A 24,982-nucleotide genomic window follows, 5' to 3' on the forward strand; every position below is an offset into this window, starting at 1 on the left:
CTGATTATTCTTATTTGAATAAATTATTCGTCGAATAATTTATCCGCGAATAATTTATTCGTCGAATGAATTGCCACGAATAATTTGTTTATTCGAATACCTTATTAACTTTTCACGGTTTAGAAAGATTGGCAGCTGTAATGTGCAATGCAACTACCTAAATAGTAACTGTAAAAATAAATGCGTTGTGAGATTCGCTCTGAAGCAAACAACTGCTAAGAAAATTTGGTGTTCTCACTCTTTTATTATACAGCTATCTCTTTCTAGGTCAGGCCAGAAAGTTACTAACTTTGTGTGTGAGTAATTGATTGTTCACGCTAGTCCTTTTTTATTATACTAACTTTTAACCCTTAACAATCAATAACTTCTGAACAAATATACAGTAAAAGAACAAGTCATATGAAACGTGCTATTATTATTCGTGTTGTTTATTTGAATGGAATAAGCCAAAAAACTTAAATATTCATCGTGGATTTATTCGAATAAAATAACGAATAAATCATTCGTCATTTGAAAAGTGTTCGAATGATTCATCCGCGGATGAATTATTCGCGAATGAATCGTCCGCGAATAAAAAGGTCGTGAATTATTGTTTATTCGAATGATTATTCCGATAAAAGTTTATTCGAATGATGCCCATCTCTGCTGTGGCCTAGCGGTAAGAGCGTGCGATTTTTAATCCGGAGGTCACGTGTTCAAACCCCGGCATGAGTTTTTCGGAACTTAATGTACGAAATATCATTTTATATTTACCAGTCTCTTTTCGGTGAAGGAAAACATCGTGAGGAAACCGGACCCCAATAAGGCCTAGTTTCCCCTCTGGGTTTTGGAGGTCAAATGGTAGTCGCTTTCGTAAAAACTAGTGCCTACGCCAATTCTTAGGATTAGTTGTCAAGCGGACCCCAAGGCTACCGAGCCGTGGAGAAATGCCGGAATAACGCGAGGAAGATGAAGATGATGAAAATCATCACTAAAAGTCAATTCTACCTGCCAAAATGAGGACGCAACTTAAAATTCTTATCTAAGTAGTAACTGCACTCTTGTGGATAAAGTTCAACTTTCTCTGATCTGTACATGTACAGTGTGTCTGTCAGTTTCAGTACTTTTTTTATATTCTTCTCATGCCGTTCTAAATGGACTTGTTTGATTTCCAATCTGGTATTTAACTCCCGGTTCCATAAATAAATCACGGGAACCCGGTTATTGCTGTTTAAAAAAAAACTAAAAGCCGTTGTTTTGCGATCCCTATAGTTCGTTTTTTTTAGCATTAGAAAGAACTTGAAAGAAGGTAAGCGATTTTGACATGTCTTTTAATTGAAAAACACTTTTTAAAAATCAATAACTATTACTTATGAAAGCAGAAGACTATAAAAGATCGTATTAGATTCATAATTGTTACATATTTACTGTAACTTATTTTTAAAATGTGTTTTTATGTTTATGCTAAAAAAAACGAACTATAGCTAAGTACAGTACCTAAGCAGCCATTATGGTACCTACGTGCGCCTAAGAAGGACAGATTCTTAAGCCTGCCTACTTTCAAAATTACATACTTTTATAAGTAAGAACGGATTTTTACGTGCGTCTACTCTTGCCATAGACAAAACGGAAAATTCAAATTAAACAAGAAAAAAGAAACCGGTCAAGTGCGAGTTCGTTTAACTCGTCAATATCCACTGCATAGCTCACTATCTTACCGTGGGATGAAAACTCCGAATCCTATAAGATTGTTTAGATAAGAAATACAAAATTACCAGACCAGTATTTCCGAAAAGCGACTGCTATTGTAATTATAACTAAACAGTGAATGGGTATCGTGTAATGTGTTACTAACTACATGAGTAAACTTTTCAATCAGCGGAAAGTTCCTTGCCCACTTCAAGTTTAATCTACAGATAAGCTTCAATGTTTTGAGTGGAATTTTTCATGTAACTGATAATTACACTTACAGCGTGTCTTTTAAACAGGATTTAAGTTCATCCTTGACACCATCAATTAAAAATGTCAAATAACGCAGTGGATTAATGAGATTATTTTATAGGTAACATCTAATCAAACGTAATATTAGTATTTGGTCAATGAAAATATATATTGGATTAGCAGCGAAAGTGACATCAATCGTGACTCAATCTAATGTGCAATTAATAAATTAGCACACTAGTTTGCTTGATATATTTGTGCAGAAATGATATATATATGAACTGCATTAAGTGAAACACGATTATGATTAATTTTGGTGACAAAACAAGAAAAGCTTTTTAATAGGTTCGTATCCGACTCGGGCGATAGGGGGAGTTAGGTTCTAAACACGTTTATATTAACTTTACTTAAAGGTAACTAAAATTCAATCTTGCATGTGGATTTCAACCAACTTTGAAATGAAACTTACAGATACAGATATATAGGTATATAAATACACCATTGGGTTTTTAGGATTTGGTACTATCGAGCTGATCTGACATTTTTCGGTGGCTACTAGTAAATACAAATACATGTCGACACTAGGTTTAACCGCCTACCTATATATCTGTACATAGGTATTTCTTAACTGTCATCTAGTTTTTCACTGTCAATGAGGTTGTGTTGCTTTATCAGTTTTATCTCCTAACTCCTGTGATCATAAGATCGGTAATTATGTTTATTTTCACCGGTATTTCATAAATAACATATCAAATTTCCCACGCTTCTAAAGTTGAAGACTACTCTTACATACCTAATCAGTAACATATTTCGTATGTTTTAGTTTTAGTATTTACACTGCCTATTATTTAAATTAATTAATTAATTATTGTTAGGTATATACCTAAGTCTGACGCATCTAGATACGAACAACGTAACAGGTAGCTATTAACCAGCAACATTGCTCTTACCTAAATCGACTATTTAAGTAAGTAAGTACCTACTTATTTACCTGTATGAGAATATCCTCGGTTCTATTGACTTTGGAACCGATAACTACGATAGGGATACGTGAATCAAACTTGTAATAATACTGATGTTATCGATATCAACACTTGTTTACTCGTTCGGTGGCTTGAAGAAATTGTTCTCAGTAACACTTCGCCTCCAGTGACAGTCACACATCAAAATTAGTAAATACATTTTAACCCTTTCCTTACCAATGCAGTTGCGCTGTAAATGCAACAAACTCTTTGAATTCTTTATTTGACAAAAGCTACAAACTAAATAATTTATTGGATCGTGACGTGATCACCAAAATTTTTATCTAGTCGAAGATCTAATTTTATATTAAGATTAAATGGCAAACATGTTAATAAGGACTAGACAAGTGCGTAAATTTAGAGTTGCAATAATTATAAGAGTGGTTCTGTTCTTTGGTTTGCCGTCCTGTTATTTCCTGGCTCGCAATGTTACGGGCACTTCACCAGAACTTTCCATTAAACAATTCAGCGTAACTTCAGGTAATATTAGTTCATTTTAGCACAATACTTATTTCTTGATAACCTATAGGTAGCTTACTTAAATGTATTTTGGGTAAGTAATTTAATTTCATGTAATGATGGAGTACATTGAAAACAGGGGTAAGACAAATAAGTCTTCCGTAACTCCGATTCACTTGTCATATTATTTTCCCCACAGCAGCTCGCGAAGGCTCTCCATATCTATATTCTTAAAACTGATGAGTAATTTGCATTATATCCACAAGAGGAGTTGTTTCTTCATGTTGGCTGGGTTGACCTTTAAATGATGATTTTGAAAGATAAATATTTAAAAGCGTTTTCATTCAGATTTTAACGTTGCTTTTTCCCTCTATATTGTGAAACGTATTATAATAAGTAAGTAATCTAAGTATGTTGTATATGACTCGATGTACCAGCTAAGTTGTTTACAGGGTCCATCAGCAGCTACTCGTCCCGCCACTTGCTGGCGGTGGCCGAACCGCAAAAGAACTGCACGCGTGCTGCCATTTTGGAGTTCCCACCAGACGGGTTCACCCGACCTCAAAGGCAACATGTATGTGTGTGTTCACGATTAAGTTACCTACCTACAAAATAAGTAGGTATCTGTGACTACAATATTGACCAAGGAAATTCTTTTTATTTTACAGTTCGGAAAGTTCACTTTTTAGGGTTCCGTAGTCAACTTATAGTTTCGCCATGTCCGTCTATCTGTCTGTCTGTCCATTCGAGGCTTTGCTCCGTGATCGTCAGTGCTCGGAAAGCTGCAATTTAGCATAGTTCAATTAATCATGCGGACGAAACGTAAAGCGGGACTGTTTTTTTTTTTACTTTAACCCCATGGTGGTGATGTGTGAGGCCAATCAAATTAGATAAAAAAAACGTTTTCATGAATTAATTCCCAGCAAGCTGGAAATCAATTTATATCAATTTTTATCTTAGGTAGGTAAAGCAAATTTTCCGTCGGACGTACCGTTAAATTGTTGTAGCTACCTACAACAATTTGGTTTTATAATTATACATTATGCTACCTAGAACTGGTATTTCCTCGATTTCAATGTTTTAGGCCTCTAATAATTCATAATTGCATTTAATAAACAACATTACTACAAAGTAAGTTTATTGACGCATAACACACAATTTCCATTAAATCAATGTAATCTTTACTTGCAAGACTTTAGTGTATTTGTACATAATATATTACGGCTCGGTCTAAGTCCGAATAAATAAACCGGCTTGGCGGTTGTTTACGTATGATGTGTTGTAGATTAGTTCTCATTGTAACCATTGTAGGTGTTTCTACTTTACCTACCAAATACATAGTATGATGCCATATTAAAATAATATTGACATACCTAGTCATCGTAAAATATCGTACTAGATTCAGATTATTACAATTATGTTACAGGGTTTTATAGCAATACATTGTGTTCTGGCGATCTATTGCTTTCTCCTGCTGGGCGCGGTGTGTGAACAATACTTCGTGCCAGCGATCGAGATCATATGCGAACGTGAGTACCGTCCACAAAAACGCCAGTTTAACAAACCTCGTTGAACTGTTGAACAATGACGTCGCTGTCACATGGCGCTTATATAACTTTACTTGTGCTCAGTTGCTGCACAGCACAGCTGCAAGCTTTTGTGTGGCCCACGAGTAGGTACAACTATGTACCTACTGTAGGTGTCTACCCATAGGTAAATCGACTGTTACTTTAAACCATCTTTAAACCGCTAATAACGCCAATAAGTAAAGCGCTCTAAGCAGAATAAAGAAACCGAAAATTCGGATTCAAAATCGCACACTGATCTTTCGCGTAGTAGGTAATTATTCCAATCCCTATATATATTACAATGACATACAATATTACAACATCGTCATATAAATAAATAAATGCTTATTTATCTACCTATCATTGATTACGTCCACAAATATATCGAAGGGGAAGTTAATATTTGACCAGTCATAAGTATAAGTATCTGCATACTGTTTACCTGATACCTAATGAGTATATTTTCCCACGCACGCCGCTAATTGCAAAGGGGCTGTCATAGGTACTTACAATTAGCTTTATTAAATCCAAACGCAAAATAAGATAAATAATACAAAAACTCTTAATTTAAGATTGAACTAAAATAAAATTGCGGTTTGGTACGAGACGTACAGCTACGAGTACTTAACTTAGGGCTCATTTAGACGATGCGAGAACTCGCATGCGAGTTTCATTACATTGCGGGTTTTGATCGGTCGGTTGAATTGGACGTAACCAACAGTCCGCAATGTAACTAAAATCGCATGCGAGTTCGCGCGCCATCTAAATCAGCCTTTAGTCTTGCCAGCTATATGGAAATTGGCATCGCTGCGCAATTGCGCCAACGCTTCGTCGAGCAGCAGCTATAGAGTTGACTAGAGGCCGACGCTATTATGAAGTTGCCTTATATGTACGTAACGTTTGTATGTCAGGACTGGAGATGGTGGAGGACGTGGCCGGCGCGACGTTCATGGCGGCGGCCAGCTCCAGCCCCGAGCTGTTCATCAACTGCGTGGGAACGTTCGTCACCGAGGGCGACCTGGGCGTGGGCGCCGTCGTCGGCTCCGCCGTCTTCAACGTGCTCGCGGTGCCCGCTTGTTGCGGCTTCATCGCCGGGAAGGTAGCACATCATTTTATAATGGTTGTGGTTCTTAATTCGATATCACCAAGCTTACTGTTTTCTTACTTACTGGAATAATCAAGCAGTTCTTATATTGTATTAGTTCCTGACTCGATGTCTGTACTTAATGAGGTTAAAACCCGCAGTTGGCACCATATCGCATGATGAAGGTGACCTGGGGAGCATTTTTTACTTATAAGTTTTGTTTAAGATAAATTTGTTTTATTTTAGTTTTAATTTTAACGTTTAGTTTCTTTTTTTCTCCATTGTTTGTAATTAATGTCAAATAAATAAACCCGCAGTTGATAAAATGTTTCCGACTGTCTTGGAACCACACAAAAGTTGATAGTACCTATCTATATATTTAAAAGATATCCTATGTCCATCCCTATCTCTACGCCAAATTTTAATTAATCGGCCAAATTTCCGAATTTCGCTAAATCGGTTCAGCGGTTTAAGCCTGTAGAGGCAACAGACAGACAGACAGACACACACACACTTTCGCATTTATAATTAACTTTCACATCAAAGTCACGCAGAAACATGCTTTAAAATCCTCGAAAAGGATCAAAACATAAAGTCTTAGCTATTGCCATAACAAATTACTTAAGGCCCAGAAAGTTCGTGTTCTCACTCTCACTGAGCGTAAGCGGGAGCGAGATGGAGATGCGAGCCCTGGAGCGCGGATGTCATGTTTATTTTATTTAATTTTTTTTACTCCGTTTTTTGAACCTATTTACTGCACCTTAACCTTTTCCACGCCGTGTCAAACACAAAAGCTGTCACTCAGACGCCACATCATTGAAGTGTCAAAACTCAAAACTGAAGTTGAACTTTATGTATATGCACGTAGGTCGATGTTGCTCTGTGGTCTGTGACCGATTAATCGGTCTTTAGCGTTGAACCTACGATGCGGATATATCGGTCATTGGCGTCCAAAAGATTAACAGTGCTTTTTTAATACTTGTAGGCTATCGAGCTAGACTGGTGGTCCGTGTCCCGCGACTGCCTCATGTACGCCGTGGCCGTGGTGGCGCTCATCCTCACACTGCTCGACAACAAGGTGATCTGGTACGAGGCGCTGATGCTCGTGCTCATGTACACTCTTTACATACTAGGTAAATAATATATTGCCTTTTTTACCGATTGCTATATTTCAAAAGGAAAAGGTGGCAAGGCAAGGCTATACGAGTATGTTTTTTAATTAGTATACTCGTTTTTAATTTTCTTTCTTAGGCTAGGTTATTTATAATGTTTATACCTACATTTAAAACACATACTTGCACATTATCAAACACTTAACCTAGGCTGCCGCCGGCACGGCCTCAAAGAGAGGAACCGACGCACTACACGCGCGCCGCGTCCAAGATTGACGCCTACTGCATCTGACCCTTGATCCAGCCACATAGCGAGAGTCTCTCTAGGTGTTTGTCGAGACTTTTTGCTATAAGACTGTCCGCTGACACGACTAAGTATCTGAATATTAACTGTCGTCGAATCAACGACAATGGCCCACATATGCCGATTTATTTTATTTTCTTCAACAAATCAAGCGTAATGCATTCAAAAAGTACTATTTGAGTGCTATGATGAATTCAGATCCAAAACTTGAAACTTGAAACGTAGGTACCCGAAGCGCGAAACTTTTTAATAACATGACTGTTTGGCCAGACATTAAACGAGTCTTGAAGAATGCTGCGTCACTTATATTTTAACAAAAACTTTAAACTAATAATCTTTAATAGAAAAAAACCGACTTCTCTAACTACTAACCTAATAACCCACTTAACGGCGCTTATACTTAATTTGGTAATATGCATACGTTTTATGGTAATGGTGGTTTATTTAGTTTTGGTATCATAGTGGTTTATTTCCGGGTCAAGGTCCGGTTTGGGTCCCAGTCCGAGTCCGGAGTCCGGGCCCCAGCCCAAGTCAAAATTGAAATTCAAAATCACAAAACGTGTACCATGCGTCGTTGAAGAGTTCTTTTCTGGTCATCATCAGCAGTTCCACTTCATCAAATGCGTCAGTTTTAACCTCCTAGGCCCAAGGTCCTACCCATAGTACTTATTAACTTCCTTATTCAGACCCAGCTCCTACAACAATTGTGTAGTCATAGCGTACCACGGTCCTACCAGTAGGACTTAATAGAAAACCCATCATTTTGTTTTCAAAATTTGCGCTTATCGAAATTGGCGTGTACGAACTTCTAAATGACTGTTTTGTTTTGTCTGTGAGCCCTTTAACAAGTTCGTAAAAAAAAAATCAAAGTGCTGTACAAGGTGCTGTATAAGTACAATAACATTTAAAAAAGTCTTTTAAGTACTTGGGTCTGAATGAGTATAAAACAATAGTACTCCTGGTAGGACTACGGGCCGTACAGAGGGCTAACGCGAACCACGTTCGACGTGTTGCCTCTCTGTCGCACTTGTAAATTCGTACGTAAGTGTGACAGGGAGGCAACACGTCGAACGTGGTTCGCGGTAGGCCCTCTGACTACATACTCAATTTTTCGTTGGGCCTTAGGAGGTTAATGTAAATGCTTGATTTTCTGATGAAAATACAAAAAAATATATACGTGTGCCTTTAAGATTTGAGGAGTTCTCTCGATTCCTCATGGATCCCATGTTCAAAACTTGAGATTGACAATAAATGTGCCTAAAAACCTAACTTGCTTAACAAACATAACGAAAAGGACAAATCGCCAAACGCGAGCTATGCGTCGTTGAAGAGTTTCGTTCTGATCATCATCAGCAGTTCCACTTCATCAAATGCCACTTTTTTGAATATATATGCTTAATTTGTTGGTAATAACACAAAACTCACCATACGTATGCTTTTAAGATTAGAGGAGTTCCCTCGATTCCTCATGGATTCCATCACCAGAACTGGGTCTTTAAAAAAACGGGACCAATCTGTATTTGCAGTTTGAAGTCAGAGCCTCACATTACACATATGTAGGATCTCCCTTTAAGACTTAAATATGAGTATTATACAATTAAATTATACAATAATTGCTTACAGCTATGGTATTCAACGGGCGTTTGGGATCCTTCGTGAGAAGTGGATGTTGCTATTTCAATAAGCCCAAAATGTATAGTGAAATAACCCCTCTTCTTGCTAAAGGTATGTTTCACAAATATTCATTAGTATATAGAGACAAAATGCTCATTTGTAACATATTTTATATACTTAAACTATTGCTTTTAATTTTTAAGGTGCAGAGAAAAGCTATTCAGTAGTTACAGACAACAATAACAACAACAACAATTCATTTAATAAAATAAATCATAGCCTCGACTTGGAAAACGGTATAGAAATGGCAAAAAGGCACAATTCAAGTGACTCAGGTACAAAAATTTTGGGTATTAATATATTTTAAGCATAATTTCAATTATTATTTTAAAATATAATTTAGGTATGGCTTTTTGAAATTTTGTGTCTAGGTACTTACTCCTTACTCGTATAATAGGTGATTTATTTACTGTACTAGAGGAAACGTTAAGTCACGTGTCGCATTGTATCCGCCTCGAATGCATAAAGCCCAAATCAGATACCAAAAAAATAGTAAGCGGCAGAATAGTCTCGATATTCCCCTCGTTCTTCCGTACCTAATCCTGTACCTACATAATTATGGTCAAGTCAAGTTAATTGAAACACGTACCTTTTTGTGTGTTCTAACATGACAATAAGGCTAAAACAGATAAATGTTTTCAATTGTATTGATTGTTCTTATGCAAGATACTTATGCCGAGGCCCAGGCCCATTCACTAACGAATGTGGAATGGGTAAGTAAGTATTCTAATTGTTTAAGGTGGTAAATTAGGTAAATATTTTCGATTCAAATACATGTGGTATATATAGGTACATTAGGTACCATTCTATATTTTCTCCACTACCGATAACTAATGAAATTACTGAACACCTTTTTATTGTCAGTCGGGTAATTCTACTCCAAAAAAGAAGTACGCTTCAGCTCCTAATTAAACCTGGCCTAAAATTGTTAAAAAGGCATATAGTGTGTCGCGTATTAACGGCAATCCATTTAAATAGATTAGTGCTAGCTAGTTCAAACGAAATTTCAAGTACATACCTATAATTCTGCATTCAGAGTCGAACTCCAGTGCCATATGGCCGTGGCCAGGGGAGAAGTCATCGAGGTGGCGCAAGGCGCTGTGGGTGGTGACGTGGCCCATCAGCCTGCTGCTGTGGCTGAGCGTCCCCGACTGCCGCCGCCGCCGCTCTCTTTATCCGCTCACCTTCCTCATGTGCATCGCATGGATCGGCGGAGTCTCTTATATAGTAGCTTGGATCATCACTATTATAGGTAGGTATAGTCTTTCGTTTTCAAGCTAAGTAGTAGCGGGTCTAATCAAATCCTATTCTTTAGTTCCTTATGCATCTACTGCCTAGGGCCGTAGAGATGATAACAAATAAACATTAAAAAGCGTTCTGATCTTTTTAATGGCGCCTCCAGTTTGCAGTTTCTGATACAGTACACAATAGGATCTCCAACTAGCTCAGCTTGAAAACCAAAGACTATATAATCAAAGATGCAGTACATTGAGCAATACATTGCAACTCTACGCGATAAAGTTTTCTGATTGGTTTCTTTGTGTTATTTTATATCATTACTCTCTATTAAGCAGGTAATACAATAAGTTGTTAGTCAGTTAGCCTCTAATAATTGGAATATTCGACGGTTGTTGACTCAGGCTAAACGATGGTTAAATTTGATAGAGATCAAAAGCCTGTCCTAATTATTGATTAAAATAAAAATAAGTCAGCTATTCTGTGCATCAGGTGACACTCTCGATGTTCCTGACAGCATCACCGGGCTGACGATCCTAGCGGCGGGCACCAGCCTCCCCGAAGCCGTGTCCAGCGTGCTCGTAACCAACCAAGGTAAACCACTGAATGAACTTCCTAGCGCTAGGAAAAAACAAAGTCCAATCAAGAAACTACGTCCCATGTCGTCATATCGAAGCCGTTTTCATTTCACTAGTTCAAAACACAAATATACCTACGGTTACACGATCACATAAAGTTTATTCGATAGAAAATCGAAGCGTAATCATTATGATGATAATCTTTATACGTCTCACCACACGGCACACCTTCGGCATGCTTAATTTTAAATAAACTACTACTATACTATCAGTTGATTTCTTATAGTAAATATTTAATTAATAATTAGTGTAATATGTATACCTAAACCTTCAAATTTATGTAGAAGTCAAACTTGCTCCAGACCGAATTTATTTTAATATGTCGATAATCCCATTGTATGAAGCAAGTATATATTTCCTATTTATCTTCTTCACCTAAGCACCAAGCAGCATGTGATGGGTCGCATTTATTGCGCAATTTAGATATGTGTATTGCACCTAGGTTGCATTAAATTCACGTCAGATATTTTCATATTTCTCACCGAATTTCTCACCATCTTTATAAGCATGTATTGTAAATTCATCCACTTTATATAAAGTAGGTATTTCTTTCACCTAGTATTGATTGGTAGGAAATTTCTTGAAGAATGATTAAGCCTACCTACCATTTAATTTTATTGTTATTGAGTAAGAATAGTTAACATTATAAATTACTTTCAGGACACGGCACCATGGGTATCAGCAACACGATCGGCTCGAACACGTTCGACATCCTTTTGTGTCTGGGGTTGCCGTGGCTCGTGAAGTCGCTATTCTACCCAGCTTCACCAAATAATCATTGGGTAAATATTTGGCGACTGATTTATAGATTAGATTCAGACTCCAGTGCACGAGCAGCACGACATATTGTCGTTACGCCTCTACGAAGCATATCGCTACATACCGGAAGAAACACAATATCGGCTACGACGTAGCGCTAAGAGTGCAACTTAGGATTGAATAAGTTTACCAATTAATGGTAGGATTGGCAGGGAGTTGCCATTGATTATGTTATCACCTGTTATGTAGTTGCAATGTTGAAATGAAAATTCAACATTATCGGTTCAAACATGATTTTTCCAGGTGGCAATAAACTCTAGCGGGTTGTCGTACAGCGCCGTCTCGCTGCTGTCCACACTGTTCGCCCTGTACGGGTCGCTGGCGCTGAACAAGTTCCGGCTCGACCGCAGGGTCGGCGCGGTCTGCGCGGCGCTGTACCTCGGCTACCTGGTGCTCGCTGCGCTCATCGAGCTCAACGTCTTCTTCCCAGTCAACCTGCCCGTCTGCCCGCATTGAATATTAGTCTGTTTTCTCCATTCTTTAAACTCCTCGTAACGTAGATAAGTAGTTTACTCGACGCACTTCTCCCAAAAAATACTAAGGCAAAATTGAACTGCTTATTCGACGATTTTTATTAAACGATAATTCAAATGCATATCTTTGGTAGAATGTACTGTCATCATTTTCCTCGTCTTATCTTGATCTGTTTCATGCAGGGGCCAAATACCGGTACGAGTATCGGTACCTGTTTATATTTTATTATAAGATTTTACAAATATCATTTTAGAAATCAAATAAAATGCGAATAGGGTGACTGCTATAGTTATTGGCCACTACATAGTAATTGGCCACTCTTAAGAATAAGGCTTCAAATGGCTTATTGTTTATTTCTGTAGGAGTGGCCAATTACTACGTAGTGGCCACAATAACTATAACAGTCACCGTATAACTATAAAATATAGACAAATAGACAAGACTGAAGATCTGTTAAATGCGACGTTGATTTTATAGTTCATATTGATTGTCCCTGGTAACTTACTATATCTACACTAAAGGGAGTGAATGTGGATAAATTATCTGCACCAAGTTTTTATAGGATTCCGATAACCACAATAGACAATTTCTTGTAAACCAAATTAATTTTGGAAATGTTTCTTATATTATAACTAACTTTCTCATCTATAGTTCGTTTTTTAGCATTAGAAAGAACTTGCGAGAAGGTAAGCGATCTTGATATGTCTTTTAATTGAAAAACGCTTTTTAAAAATCAAAAACGAGTACTTATGAAAGCAGAAGAATATAAATGATCGTATTAGATTCATAATTGTTACATATTTACAGTAACTTATTTTTAAAATGTGTTTTTCAATTAAAAGACACATCAAGATTGTTTACTTTATTTCTAATGCTAAAAAAACGAACTATAACTAAATAAATTGCTTAAAATATTAACGGAAATCATATCGAAGTATTATCCAATAAGCTGAACAAATACAGATATTTATTACTTACTTATTATCTTATTACTATTCATGAAATTTGTTCGTAAATTGTGTTTTACCGAGTATAATATTCACTGGCAAATTTGCATAGGTAGAGCTTATACTATATCTGCTTCCAAGGGAGTCACGGTTTTCATTTCTCATTAAGTCATGCTTTCTGAGGAGGCTATGTTTGTTGTTGAAAACTAACTATAACTTACACTATTGGCCATATCCTTATTGAAAAATGTTTATAACTTACTTATTTAGTATTAGGTAATTACAAATAAGGAATTTAAGATTTCAATAAAAATAAGACTTAAACTGTATTTGTTTTTTAATTAATCAATTTAATCATATACTACTTCAAACCTTAAAATTGTCAGAAAATTAATATGTACAAAATATTACGCGTAAAATGTATAATTATTGGTGCAGTAAACAATATTTACTTATTTATGCAAGTAAACAGGATAACTTCAAATAATTACCTAATATCAAAAATTTTACGGTGTTAATAATTAGTTTTATGAAACGCACTCACAAAATGTTTCATAGTGGTCATTACTTCTAAGACTTTACAAGATACATGTAGCGCACCATGTAGAAACCGATCAATAACACTCTGCATGGCTACTTACACTTACTTGCTTATTAACTCGTAACTCGTAATACTCATATTAACCGCGATGGTATGCAAGGCCCCGGACGATCTACGTACTAAACTCAGCCGGGAACAGCAGAATGACTTTCACTACCGCGCAGTGCGTCGCTAACGCTTCGCGTTTGTTTATTATTGCTTTATCAGATTAATTCCCAGTGAATGATTTCATTACCGCGTTAATAGTTATTTGTACAACAAGTGATCAAAGTTTGATATTTCTTCGAGTGCTTATTTTGAGTCCCGTGCAAGCGAAAGATTCTATAATAGATTCACGAGCGTAGCGAGTGAATCTAATTTAGAATCTTGAGCGTAGTAAGGGACTCAAAAGCGCACGAGATGTAAATAACTTTGATCTCGTGTGGTACACAACATTTTTCACCTCAGCGCAGTGAGAACATACCTAATAGACAACTTGAAAAATGTAATCCTTGTTCATCACTTAATACCTGCACTCATGTTTTCTTAAGATATACAAACAATTAAGTTTAATTACCGCAATGGAACACAAAAACAAAACGTAATAAATTCCATTAAAATAATATAGAAATAACAAACATTAACTGACACTTCAATCGACAACATTTTTGAAAAAAAAATCTTTGTAAGATACGGTCCGAATTGCGGATACGTACTATTTGTCAACTATGGTAGAAATTCTTAAAAGTAAAATAATTAATTTTGCGTGATGATCTGTGTATTTTTTGAGTTCGATATTTTAATTGTACAATAAAATACCTAAAATATAGTATTTTATCAGTTTTTATTAAATCTTAAACTTTATTTTTATTTATTAATTATTAAGAATTCATACTCGTACGTGGTTTGGAACGATGCGGTCTGAAGTTTTTCGGGGGTCTATTATAAACCGTGAATATACTGTTGAATGTCGTTTTAACTTCTTTTTGTCTGTTTCTTTTTGCTAACAGTGTGAAAGGGACAGAGATAATAGAACCCAAGTATTTCGAACTTTTATTAGACCCCGCATGTTGAAATGACATTTGACTATAAAGGTCACTTGAATGTCATTTTGTCTCACTCAGTGAGCAAAATCGCATTTTGCTCACTGTTTTTAAGAATCAAAGTACCCTTGTTCGAGCTGCTGAGGTGAAAAATAACTTAACTGAAGCATGTGCCATATTATTATGACTAATTATAAAACGTACAAGTTAATAGACCATGAGTCAGTTTAATTGTTCAGCGGTACGTTCTTTTCATTCATCGTGATCGTGAAAAAACGCAATAGTTGTTAAAATGGACTCCAGAAGGCCGCTGTGAAAATCGATACCAACCATTGAAAAGTCAGTTTCGTCACAACATATAAGACGTTCAACTTTTCCATTCCGACGCGTAAAAGTGTAAAAAATAGACAATACATAATCGGCATCTGTAATTAGAAGTGGCACACGCGATCGGCGACAACAATGTGCGGCGCGCACGGTGCGGTAACCGCCGGTACAGTCGATCCGTGCTGATTAAATAACGGAGGGAACCAGCACTTCCTATATCCCAACGCGACAAAAAAAACGATGGAATCCGTTCTGTTCATTTATTAATTACTGAATCACAATTATTCCAGCCATGTCATCGTAACGAAACGGTAACAAGTAGCGATGACCGGCCGCTAGCTTACTATAACATTAGGAATACGGGCAAAAATACATTTTTACATGCATATCTTACGGTATCTAATCTTAAATTAATGTTTAATAACTATCTGGGGATGATGGAGCGTAATAACCGCTCCCACAAAGTGGGTGGTCGGGGGGTGGTGTACATGGTAGGCATGGTGGACATGCACACTTTGAGAGGTCTCCGTGATGTATCTTGCATCACAAAAGGATAGGGGTGTTTTAATAATGGCGATACGGAAGTTCCAACCAAGCTTATAGATGTCTTAGGAAACTTGATCGGTTGACTTTTAACCACTTGCCGCTGATTACTCGCGCCTCCGAGGAGAACGATCGGGATGGAGCTGGCCTTTGTCGTCTTTGGGGGCGGTTTTGTTGTAGTAGTCGCCTTCGTCCTCGGCAACCGTGTAGTAGTTTCGATAATTTCATGGAAAATGGAATCTTCGTAGTCTCGGTTTTCGTCCGCGAAAGGGGACACAAATACGAGTTGTTTCAAGCTGTTTATATCTTGCACGAGTTTCGCGTGCTCCTTCACTATGTCGTCGGCTTCGGGCAGAAGTTGATCGATCCTAGGCGATATTTCGTTGATGTGTATCAGTGGTCTGCTAAGAAATGTAGCCGTAGTGGGCGGGACAAACATAGGGCCAACCTGTCGCGGAAGACGCCGTCCTAAGTATAAAAATATACATATGTACTAGTTTATTTACAATAAATATTCAAACGGATTGAATTAGTAAAAGCAGTACATTTACCTGTATTAAACGTCCGGGCTAAAGTGTCGGCACTATAATTTGGTAATTCCAAGCAATTGACCTAAAACAATAGAAATCTATGCTTAGATAAGTTATAATAAACAAAAGAAACATAGTATTAGAAACTACGAATAGAATAGATAGACGTGTCAAGCGTGTATTTCACTTCCTGTATGATGCACGCAGCTATATACTCGTACTAAATGATTTAGTTTACTTAGGTTTAAATAAATACACATAAACGAACCGTAAGGTTATTATAAGACTTATTAATTATGTAATGTTTCTGAACATCCTAATTAGTAGAATAATAAATGTTATATTTCGTGTATACTTTGCTGACATTTATTTTATGAAATCCAATATCGTTAACAAGAATTCTAATCGTCGTGGGAAGTGAATAAACTTTAGTTGATACCTTCTAATAAAGTAAAACTCCGCCCAGGTGCATGTCGAATCGCTCCCCGAGGATTCCGAATACATAATTATTCATAAGTTAAATCTCAGAGCACACAGTGGGAATGAATGACGCGACTACTCGAGCGAATTCAGTCACGTCAGAAGCAATTAACATGAAATACTCGCAAATTGGCAATTACCGTGCTGTTAACGACGCAAGAATTATTCGCAAGCACGAATGCTCGATTTTTTACCCCATCTATTATCCATATAGATCACAATGTTATCATTCACTTGCGATACTTTGCGCCATACTGATTTCCGTATCGAGTGTACGTGTAGATTAGGTACCTATAACATGTAGTAGACACGATATTTTACAGTAAATAACTGTACCTACTTACGAGTGTAACTATTTTTCATAAACGAACAAAGTTACGTAAATTAAAGACGCCGCTGCTTCTCTATCAGAGTTAATTTGGAACATGCATGATATTTTGGAAGATGTCGATCTTATAATTCCCGTGAAATTCAAATGTTTCTAATAAACTATGTTTTATTTATAAAATATATCTGGCACTAAAACGCAGCAGAAACAGCAATATTTCGCATATAGGTATAGTGTGTCAAAAGGACTGTCTCATTTCAAACATAGACAGAGAGAATCATACTATCTTTGTCTTACACTAGTACTAGCACCCAAAAGAAATGGATGAGTATAGTTTTTTTCTGTTCCTCTTTACTGACAAATTGGTTAGACCAACTATACCTACCGCGTTTGTATTTAGTGCAATTATAATATAATGTTACTATAATTCCTTTGACCGGGCTTTGTTCGGAAAACATGTAAAAACTCAAAAAAGTACGTTTTCCCAGAGATAAGACCTAGCTAGATAGATTTTCCGCCCCCGAAACCCCCCATATAGCAAATTTCATCGAAATCGTTAGAGCCGTTTCCGAGATCCACGAAATATATAAATATATATAGTATATTAAACAAGAATTACTTTTGTGAGAAGACAAAGATAAAAAGGTCACTGAACCCAATATTTGAAACAGTGTTCCTTTTTAACCGAAACATCTGTCCGGGACGCTTAGGTTTAGGTAACCTTTTCGCAGCATCATATTCCAGGATAAAAATTGGACATAATTCAATAAAGCTCATATACCTATACCGAGAACACGAGAATCTTTTATTGAGGCAACGTACTGGCTCACTGCATGCCAAGTTACTCGTATGATTTTGTACGTAAACGTTGCTTTGTTAAGTTACTGAAACCTTTAAAAGGATCAAAATTCCCTGAGGTGGTGGAAAACTAATTCTTGATTTTGAGGTGCTTCGCTCGTTCATTAAAAAGCATGTAACGCAAGGAATGACAATATCGCCTAATCATTAAGTAGGTATTTTTTATTCGTAATTAGTTTCTATAATAAGTTAATATGTATAAATTAATTAAATAACTAAGTATAAATTCGTAGTTGTTCTGTAGAGTTTTAACGGAATGACAATTTTGGCTTTACTAGGTACTTGGCTGTCTGTATTAATTGCATTTGCACTAGCGTGGAATTCATATCGAAAGTTCTCTTTTTACTTACATGTATAATGAAAAACGATGTTTTATGCAAACAAAAAACTAAAAATAATCGCAATGCGCACTCATACACTAAAGGTATTCATTAATTATGGAGCAATTTCGAAAAATGGACAGTTTTACGAAAGTCACGACTGTTAGTTTAATGGTAATCAATGTGACAATATCCATAGTTTTCACTGAAAAAGTGAACAGAAACATAATTTTTTTTTGGGGGCTGTCCGTTATTCGAAATTACCTCAAGACACCTTATATGAAATGTGTATTATACCTGTGGTGGTGGTAAAAAATGTCGGGATCGTGTGAAGAATCCAATATTGATCGTGGCTCCCACAAGCAGAAGCGTGGAGGCCTGCCACAGCGCCGCCCACCGCCACATGTTAGCGCACTGTACCTACTGGCGACAAAGTGAGCCGCCGGCGCCGCTAACACCTCCCTTCTCCAGTACGTTGGTAGGAAAAACGCTGTGACTTTTCTTCAACATTAACTTATGTTCCTTCCTTTGTAACTTTATGGCAAATATACTCGTATGTATAGTAAGTTACTTAGTACTTCGGTGTGAATCTTTTGTTTTGTACTTCTAGAAATTGCCCTAAATAAAAAACGTTACAAATCTACGCGACGGCCTTGGCCCAGCAGTGGGACTGATACCTTCCGAACTGTTCTTAACTGTCCCAACCCAAGCCGGCTGAATGGTAGTTAGTACGAGTATATTGTATAGAATCTGATTTTGCAAACGATAATCCGCCTGACGTAACTGTAGCGCAAGAAAATTCATAATTATGTGGCATCTTGATGAATGTTCTCACGTCATTACATAGATACTCCTAATTCAAATTGGCATAACGTATGTATATATATGCGTATAAGTTAATAACTTTAATGCTTTTTTATTTTTATGCCTGTTCAATGTTATGAACAAATGTTATGCCAAATCTGTTATGCGAATTCATATTATGACAGTTAATGTTGGGCGTATTAAGGGGCACCCTTTTTGTCAATGTCTAGTTTTGATGGGGGTTCTTTAGAGTAACTAAATGTATGGCCCTCCCTCCCCCTTCCCTTAGCCAACGGCCATATGAACTGCCCCACGGACACACAGATGGACGCACAGACGGACATGACGAAACTATGAGGGTTGCGATTTCTTTGTTATTCATTGTTTTGTTAATAAACCTTGTGAAATATGAATATGACAATAACAGACAAAATTATTAAAGTAAAAATTAAACATCAATATCATGGTAAGGTATCTTTATTACAAATATTTAAACCATACCTAATATTTACAGATAACAAAAGTGTTACAAATCTGAATCTTTCCTGTCGTTTACTATAATTATTATTGCCTAAATTAATTAGGGTCTCTACGAATCGCAATCATCAAACATGCAACGCACATAAAAATTAAAAAACACAATAGGACATTAATTATTAAATTATTTTTTAAACTTTCGTTTAAACTAGTAATTAATTTAAAAAGTCTTATTTATAAATAATAAATATTTTACCACGCACCTCCGATACTACACAGAGTACCTAATGTTAAATAATTAGGAATGCGTAATTATGAATACAATCACTCAATAAATGGTCTTCACGTTTTCCGAGACACATCTAACGACAATAAATTATATAATATTTATTTAAATCGTAGAAATTGGGTTGGGTGTTCAAACAATTACTTTAAATAAAAACCTTCAGAACCAAGCCACTGAGGAATCACAGTAAGGTCTTTCTGACTGGTAGCCGCAATGTCAAACGTACAATTACGTACCTATTCATCTAGGGATGACAAAAGTAATGGGAACGAAATACGAAAATTGGGACCCTTCATACGTTTAACTCTTTAAATATAATTTGTATATAAATTACAACGTAGTCCCTTAATAGGGCAACCATCATGGCTAAGGGCCGGTACAGACGGACTGCAACCCGCCTGCAACTTATATGGGAACTGCACGCCGACGTTGCAGTTGCTGTGCACTAGTGTGCAGTCGGCGAGCAATTCTCATACAAATTGCAGTCGGATTGCAGTTGTATATGTACCTGCCTGTATCGGCCCTTAGGCTTTATATAAAAACGATAGAGTTAAGTAATTACTGACTTGTTTCTGCCTTATTAAGGGTTAGTGATATATAAACTGTTCTGAGGCACACCAACGAAATAACCAGGAAATCAAATAAAATAACCAGGAAATCAAATGACATGCATGTCGAGATGGCCTATTTATAAAATGTTTTCCCAGTGTACTTAAAGAGTCCAAATTTTTCCCCCTAAGAGAATTTAGATGCATAATATGCGGAGTAGATTAATCTACGAACAGCGATAAAGACTGTCATTCTATTGTTTATATAAAAGAAGCAAATTTTTCATACTTATTGTGTTACAGACTGGGACAAAATTAAGTAAAATATTAAAATTCCTTAAAATACAGAATTAAATGATTGCGAGGCATGGGAGTTTGAGACAATACTATATGTACTTGCGTTTTATAAGGAATATTACGCAAGTCTGCGTAGATGGCGCCACTAACCCAAACAGCAAACAACCCGCCATCATGTTCATGTCATATTTATTCGTATCAAATAATCTGTGAAAACGTACTAAACTACAATAGTTTTATTATTATTCTGTGTATTTTTGTTACTTTTTAAAACGTTTTGCCACTTCCCACTTTTGTACATTTTTGTCTATCGGAAATTAATCACTCTTACAACTTAAGAGGCCGGTATCGATTTTAGGCGCAAAAATGTAAAATTGATAGATTTAGTCGATGAAATTGTGCACCTTCTGTTACGTAATAGAAATAACAAGTACTGGTATCTATTAGCACGTCTTCTTATCTTGCATTTGTACAGATCATTTTTTTGAGAACTGACTCACTAAATTAGTAATGATTTTTTTTCTGATGGACGTTTAGGTAAACGCGCGTAAAGCACTGATTTAGTCGATCTTATTTGTAAATTTCGTAAAGTTTGGACTGCTAAAAATGGTAATTTTGTATTACACATATCCTGTACTCCAACTTGCATAGACTACATTTTTGTTATATGATATTGAACAAGAGTAAATGAAAGTTAGACGAAATAAATTTTCACCAGAAATTACTTCAAAACAAGTGAATATTTTTCGTGAAAATCGACTTAATTTCAACGTAATTTTGATACTTAAACAATCTACAACATTTCCTGAAACTGTTCTTATACATCATTTTTTATAATTTATAACTATAATTTTTTGATGAATTTTTAAAAACTGCCCTTTCTCGTCATATATTGCCGGTGACGCAAGCTCGGGACCGTATCATTAAAAGGCAAGATGAGAAGACGTGTTAATAGAAACCAATACTTGTTATTTAGATATTACGTAACAAAAGGAGTATAATTTCAACGACTAAATCTATCAATTTTACATTTTGGCTCTAAAATCGTTAACGGAGCCTTAATAACTGATGGATTATTGTATTAAAATGTTCTCGTCTCTATTTTTTACTTAAATTATTATTTGTTCGTTTTTACCTATCACGGAACAATGCTATTACGAACATTTAGGAGGCGTACGCGGAGCCGAAACAAACACGTAGAGGTCTTTTGTATATTTTAATGAGAATGTAAGGGGTACACCGTAAATTATTAATTAGTATTATTATATTTTTGCAATTTTATCCTAACGTTGGACGACTAGTCAAGAAACTGTTTACGGTTTGTGCTTAGTGCTGCACTCTGGCGGCAGAACATTGAACTCCCTATTCGATTTCGTTCTGCAATATGTTCGTGTCTCAATAGGGAAAATTACTGCAATGTCCTGCCGCCAAACTACTGCACTAGCACAAAATGTAAACCATTAGAGTAATTTTTACTACGCCATAAACAGATGTTTGACGAGTTTTCACCGATTAAGTATTTGTTACGAGATATGAAATTAATGCATCAAGGAGGTTTGTTTAATGTTTGTGCTAGGGGCGCCCCCTAAGCAGTTTTGCGTAATTCCCTATGATACGTCCGGTCGTCCGGTACTCGATTTAGTGTCAATAAAAAAATATGTCAGATTTCTGCAGCAGTTGGATAAACCAGAACAAGGGTAAAATATTAAGGTAAAGTCAAAAAGTGCGCTCACGGTGCATACTAATCAGTGTTGGCCGAAAGTTAATGCGAATTGAAAATGTTGGCCATTAACCATTATAAATTGAACCTTAAACCGTATCGGACGATTATAGTTTACGATTCAATTTATAATGGTTAATGGCCAGCATTTTCAATTTGCATTAACTTTCGGCCAACACTGATACTAATACTAAAGCCTTTCTGGAGCAGACTTCACGTGTTCAACCATGCCTGTCGTATTTTTATCGCCGTTACATGCACAGAAATCAATAAGTTTTTAATTTGGACAACCAAATATATATTTATTTTTATAATCATACATTGTACATGAAAAAAATTATGTAGCAATCATTATTGTAGAGTTAAATCTTAATCAAAATTCACTAAAACTCCATAATCAAGACGTGACTATAGAACATTCATTTTTACCCTCTAGGGTACCTATTAATAATAATTGGTATTAAAAATCATTGACTGGTACTAAGTATATGTTGAAATATTGTTGTACAATTTGTTATAGTACCTACAACCAAGAAACGTCAGTAAGTAGTAACATACCTACCACTTACTGGTTTTAGCATTACTGTTTGATTACCTTTAAATCGGAACCCCAAACTTAGGAAACTGGTATAAACGAGAATCTTAGACCTTAAAAATACGTCAAGCACAATTTAGATCTCCTCATATACTATCCCACCTTGTAGTACATATTCACTTTGCGGCATCTACCTGAATACGCGTGTGGCATCTCTTCCCTTACAAATTAAGATGACGATGCAGAACAGTTCAAACTGCGAAGTGAACGGGCACCAATAATAGAACACTTCCCTCCACAAAATGTGTTTGTCTTCCAAAGGTGCTATTTAATAGAATGATTTAAGATATAGAAGGCACTTCGCGTAAACTTAAGAAGGTGGGTCCAGTCTTGTTAAGTACACATTAAAGGCAGTCTGTTGTCATATTTTACAGGAAAAAATGAACTTACAAGTATGTCGTTCGTATACATTTTACAAACCTGTAAACATAAATATCGGAAGTAACTAAAACGGGATTTATTCGCGTAAATAACTACAAGTTACATCCCACTTTTCGGCCCCATTGTGCCCGTGGTCCCGAAAAGACTACTAGAAAGAGGGCTGCCGGGAACATTGCCATTTGAATATCATCTACACTCTCGATATAGAAAAGAGATGGATATAAAGGAAATTCCTATTTCTACGTCCGTGAAACGTGCGTCGTGGGCGGTACCTACTTATTTTATACATGATTTAATCCCGTTTTATTTAATAGTGTGTGAACTTGGGTAGAAAACAAAACAGACGGATTATGACCAAAGTATTAGATACCATCCTCATCAAGAAAATGGTTTAATTATGCTACTTAATCATTTATCAACGTAAATATTTTATATTTGAAACAGTTATTTGGTTGCTGCAACTTTATTAGTAAATTGTAACCGTGAGTTACAATACTTCGATCACTGGCATTGATATAGTATAAAGAACTGGATACCCAATCAGCCGCCAAAAATGGCCCCACAAAAGTGATGTCAAAACAGATCATGCATTACTTTTTCGTTTAGTCTTGTTTGAAACGCTCAAATGTGAAGTTGTCAACAATTACGAAATGTGCCGTTAAAATATGTAAAAATAACAATGATAAAACAAGGAAAAAGGATGGAATGTATTTCTTTCGGTTAGTTCTTTGGATAGCATTACATAATTTATGTAATCTGGTGGTAATTTTATGGTTTTGAATAAATTAATTTGTTAGTACCAAAGAAGGGATGTCAAGGAACCAAATTCTATTGAGTCGATGTGAGGTCAATATTTTTTTTATATTTTTATATGGAATTCATAAGAAATAATATTATGTTTAAATTGAAGATTTCCAAGAAAACCTATGCGACGTGCAAAGTGGACTGCTATTTAATTATAGCAAGAGATAGGGGTGATGCAGTTTTAAACAAGGCAAAACGGCACTTGTGTGTTTGGCCCATTTCCCTGTTTCCGACATATACACCACCAATAAGGGCTTATATCGACTAACTGTAAATGCTAAACCTGTCGGAACACAATGACAACCACAGGATTTTTTTTTATAAAGTATAGGTAGACTTTATAAAAAAAATCCAATCAGTATCTAAATGTCCCCGTGCACCCGTGCTATGAGTAAATGTAGATCTTAAATACCCAGTTATTTAATAAGTAGAATTTATTTCAAGGAAATTAGTATTTAAAGACGTATACTTACGAATTAAAAATTTAATTTGTTTGAATTTGAACCACGAATTAATTTTATTTGAGCTCCCGATTAAATTAAATTTGTTTTATTTATTACTTCAATTTTAATATTTTCCTGTACAGTAATACATATTAAAGTGTACCAAAGTGACTCCATTCGTTCATTATTCTCGTTTGACGTTGTTTGACGTAAATACGTTACGTTTAGTGCCATCGGACTAAATTTTTTAACAGTGTTGGTACTTATGTTTGCAAATTTGACACTTAATGCTTACGACATTAAGCTCTTTTCTGTACGAAACATTTATCTTGACTCAAAATTTACGTAAGCGTTTTTATCA

At 36.1% G+C, this 24,982-nt stretch overlaps 2 protein-coding genes across 2 annotated transcripts; one reads left to right on the forward strand and one right to left on the reverse strand.

Annotated features, from left to right (window-relative positions):
• The first annotated feature begins 2,956 nt into the window (after nt 1-2,956).
• LOC134661483 (sodium/potassium/calcium exchanger 3-like) lies at nt 2,957-12,315 on the forward strand. The gene is made up of 11 exons (XM_063517591.1): nt 2,957-3,422; nt 3,854-3,975; nt 4,828-4,930; nt 5,881-6,068; nt 7,039-7,186; nt 9,093-9,194; nt 9,287-9,418; nt 10,180-10,395; nt 10,872-10,973; nt 11,678-11,799; nt 12,080-12,315. The coding sequence occupies exons 1-11, from the start codon at nt 3,260-3,262 to the stop codon at nt 12,290-12,292; spliced, it is 1,611 nt and encodes a 536-aa protein (XP_063373661.1). The 5' UTR covers nt 2,957-3,259; the 3' UTR covers nt 12,293-12,315.
• A 3,138-nt stretch (nt 12,316-15,453) lies between these two features.
• LOC134661814 (uncharacterized) lies at nt 15,454-18,722 on the reverse strand. Its single transcript, XM_063518008.1, has 3 exons — nt 18,564-18,722; nt 16,302-16,362; nt 15,454-16,218 (listed from the first exon to the last, which is right to left on the reverse strand). Exons 1-3 carry the CDS (start codon nt 18,669-18,671, stop codon nt 15,632-15,634), a joined length of 756 nt encoding a protein of 251 aa, XP_063374078.1. The 5' UTR covers nt 18,672-18,722; the 3' UTR covers nt 15,454-15,631.
• Between the last annotated feature and the right edge of the window lie 6,260 nt (nt 18,723-24,982).

Source organism: Cydia amplana, chromosome Z, assembly GCF_948474715.1.
Source record: "Cydia amplana chromosome Z, ilCydAmpl1.1, whole genome shotgun sequence".
Taxonomy (NCBI): domain Eukaryota; kingdom Metazoa; phylum Arthropoda; class Insecta; order Lepidoptera; family Tortricidae; genus Cydia; species Cydia amplana.